Source organism: Zeus faber (assembly GCF_960531495.2).
Source record: "Zeus faber genome assembly, chromosome: 8".
Classification (NCBI taxonomy): Eukaryota; Metazoa; Chordata; class Actinopteri; order Zeiformes; family Zeidae; genus Zeus; species Zeus faber.
Window position 1 is genome coordinate 5,399,206 of NC_137195.1, and position 2,500 is coordinate 5,401,705.

The window sequence follows — 2,500 nt, forward strand, 5'->3', positions numbered from 1 at the left end:
GAGCCCGAGGGTTAAAAGCCCTCCGCTGAAAGACGGGATGACAGGCGAGGAGGGGCGGGGAGAGAAGGGGAGAAAGTGGCAGGAGAGGGAGAAGGCGGAAGCGAGGGAAGGGTTGCGCGAGGCGCAGCGAGGAAACGAGCGTCAGGGGGGAAGGAAGACGGGAAGAGGAGGAGAGGAACGGAGACGGAGAGGAGGAGGAACTGGAAGGGGGAAAAGAAAGGAGGCAGAACCAGGCTGTCCGGTTGACGGGCAGTGGAGGCAAAGTCTCCCTTTCTCCCTCGGTTTGTCTTTCCTCCGTCTGGGAGAGCTGGATCTCCTTTCTGCTCTCTGCAGTAGGGTGGGGAGGTGGATGGGAGATATATATATCAATTATAGATTTTACTCGTACTGTGTTTTATAGTCACTGCACATAACCTGTAAGAGTACAAAGTAAAAGCCCGTTACGCGGTTTCCCCGTGCACCGGGTGCGGGGGACCCCGGGGTCATCAGGTGTCCCCCGCAAGCCCCGCCCCCGATGGACAATCCTCATTATTTCAAAATCCCCCTGTCAGGATTTGACATAGCGCTGTCACGACCCCTCCAAGGATTTCCTGACAAGTATTTCCTTTCTTCACAGTTTCATGAAACACTTTCAGTCAAAATAACTATCATCCGACAATTATTGAAAGTTTGTATTTATATTTATATTAAATTAATTATTAATTATTATATGAATATTTATTGTAGACTGATTATTTGTTATAATTTGTTAGCAGTGGTGTAAAATACGTAATGACTCTCCAATGGAGACCCCCGCTGACGCACGGATTGTTTACTCTTCCACATGGATCATTTCGATCGGACCCAAAACAAGGGAAAATTGCCCCTCTGCAGCAAAACCTTACGGCTTTCTTTGTGAATCGGACGCCAAGACGGCACAGGTAGCGGGCGCAATTCATTTCTTTGTCAATTCGCTCCTCAGTTTGTTTCATAAGCTTCGTCGCTGCAGGAGGCCAGCCTCTCAGAAAATAATCTCCTTGACGATGAGGGGAGGAAAATGTTAAAACTTCCTGCGTCCAGGGCGCTCCTCCAAAATGCAAGGCACGTAGAATACAAAAGCGGTCAGACAATCACTTCACTCACATTGACAGTTAAAAAAGAAGCCTCCCCCAGATTCTGGTCTGATTAGGCCCCGTCATTGCAGACGTTTTTCACTGTTTTACCAGATATTACAAGATGTTCAGAGCATGGAGCCTCCGGCTGATGGTTGGGTACATGTAGTGTAAAGTCATTTACCAGAAAATGTGACCGTTACACCGACAATTCCTCTGCCTGTCTGGCCTCACTTGGCGAGGGACAATATTTAGTAATATATCAACACACACACGCACACACACACACACACACACACACACACACACACACACACACACACACACACACACACACACACAGACACAGCCCATAGCTTCAGTTCAGTCACCTGTGGCCGACTGTTCTCTGGAGGCCTTCTCAGGAACATCACGGCCCATTACACCACCACACCACCCTCTGTGTGTGTGCCTGTGTGTGTGTGTCTGTGTGTGTGTGTGTGTGTGTGACTTGCTGAAGCCATTAGCTGTAATATATCCTTTCCTCTCTGTCTGTATTTGATCCTGCGTTTTCTCTAGCATATTTACTCCCATTCCCCCCTCCTCTCTCTCTCGCTCCCTCCTTCTCTCTCTGTGTCCCTGTTGGTTTTGGTGTATTTAGAAAGGAAGCTACAAGTCATCACCTCTCTCTCCCGTGTGTGTGTGTGTGTGTGTGTGTGTGTGTGTGTGTGTGTGTGTGTGTGTGTGTGTGTGTGTGTGTGTGTGTGTGTGTGTGTGTGTGTGTGTGTGTGTGTGTGTGTGTGTGTGACTTTGGAGGGTCTGGTTAGTGTTGGTATACTGTATCCTGTCCTTTCAGTACCTTGAAAATGCTGATTCCTCAGGTTCTTTCAGAGAGAGAGAGAGAGAGAGAGAGAGAGAGAGAGACTACATGGCCCCGCTCTCTTCATTTGCGTGATAATCTTCTTGTGTGTGTGTGTGTGTATGTTTGTTTTTGTGTTAATATCCGACCTTGTAGTTCTGTATGTCTGTGTTTATTCAGGACTGTTTTCTTTTTACATTTGTGTGTGTCTGTATTAATATTTGCATATCTGCCTGCCTTTCTGTACGTTCTATAGGTGTGGGCTCCTCCACTGTTCTGACATTCTCTGCGTTCCTCAATGGCCGCTACTCCCCTGCTGACCTGACTGGAGACATAGCGGTGTCCTACAGCTCGCCCACAGGTACACACACACACACACACACACACACACACACACACACACACACACACACACACACACAGACACACACACACACACACACACAGCCACATGTGTGTGTCACTGAAAGCTCACTTTAAGCGGTGTACATTCAGTGCATCCTTTCCAGCCACATTCCCACCTGTGTGACATCGGGGATGACGACGAAACATTTCATCGCAACGCATTTCT

At 48.2% G+C, this 2,500-nt stretch overlaps 1 protein-coding gene across 1 annotated transcript in view; it reads left to right on the forward strand.

Annotated features, from left to right (window-relative positions):
• bbs9 (Bardet-Biedl syndrome 9) overlaps window positions 1-2,500 on the forward strand; it is a 128,758-nt gene that overhangs the window by 32,929 nt on the left and 93,329 nt on the right. The window contains exon 14 of the mRNA XM_080005198.1: window positions 2,186-2,290. Within this exon, the coding sequence (XP_079861324.1) occupies window positions 2,186-2,290 (105 nt within the window). The remainder of the gene's footprint in view (window positions 1-2,185; window positions 2,291-2,500) is intronic.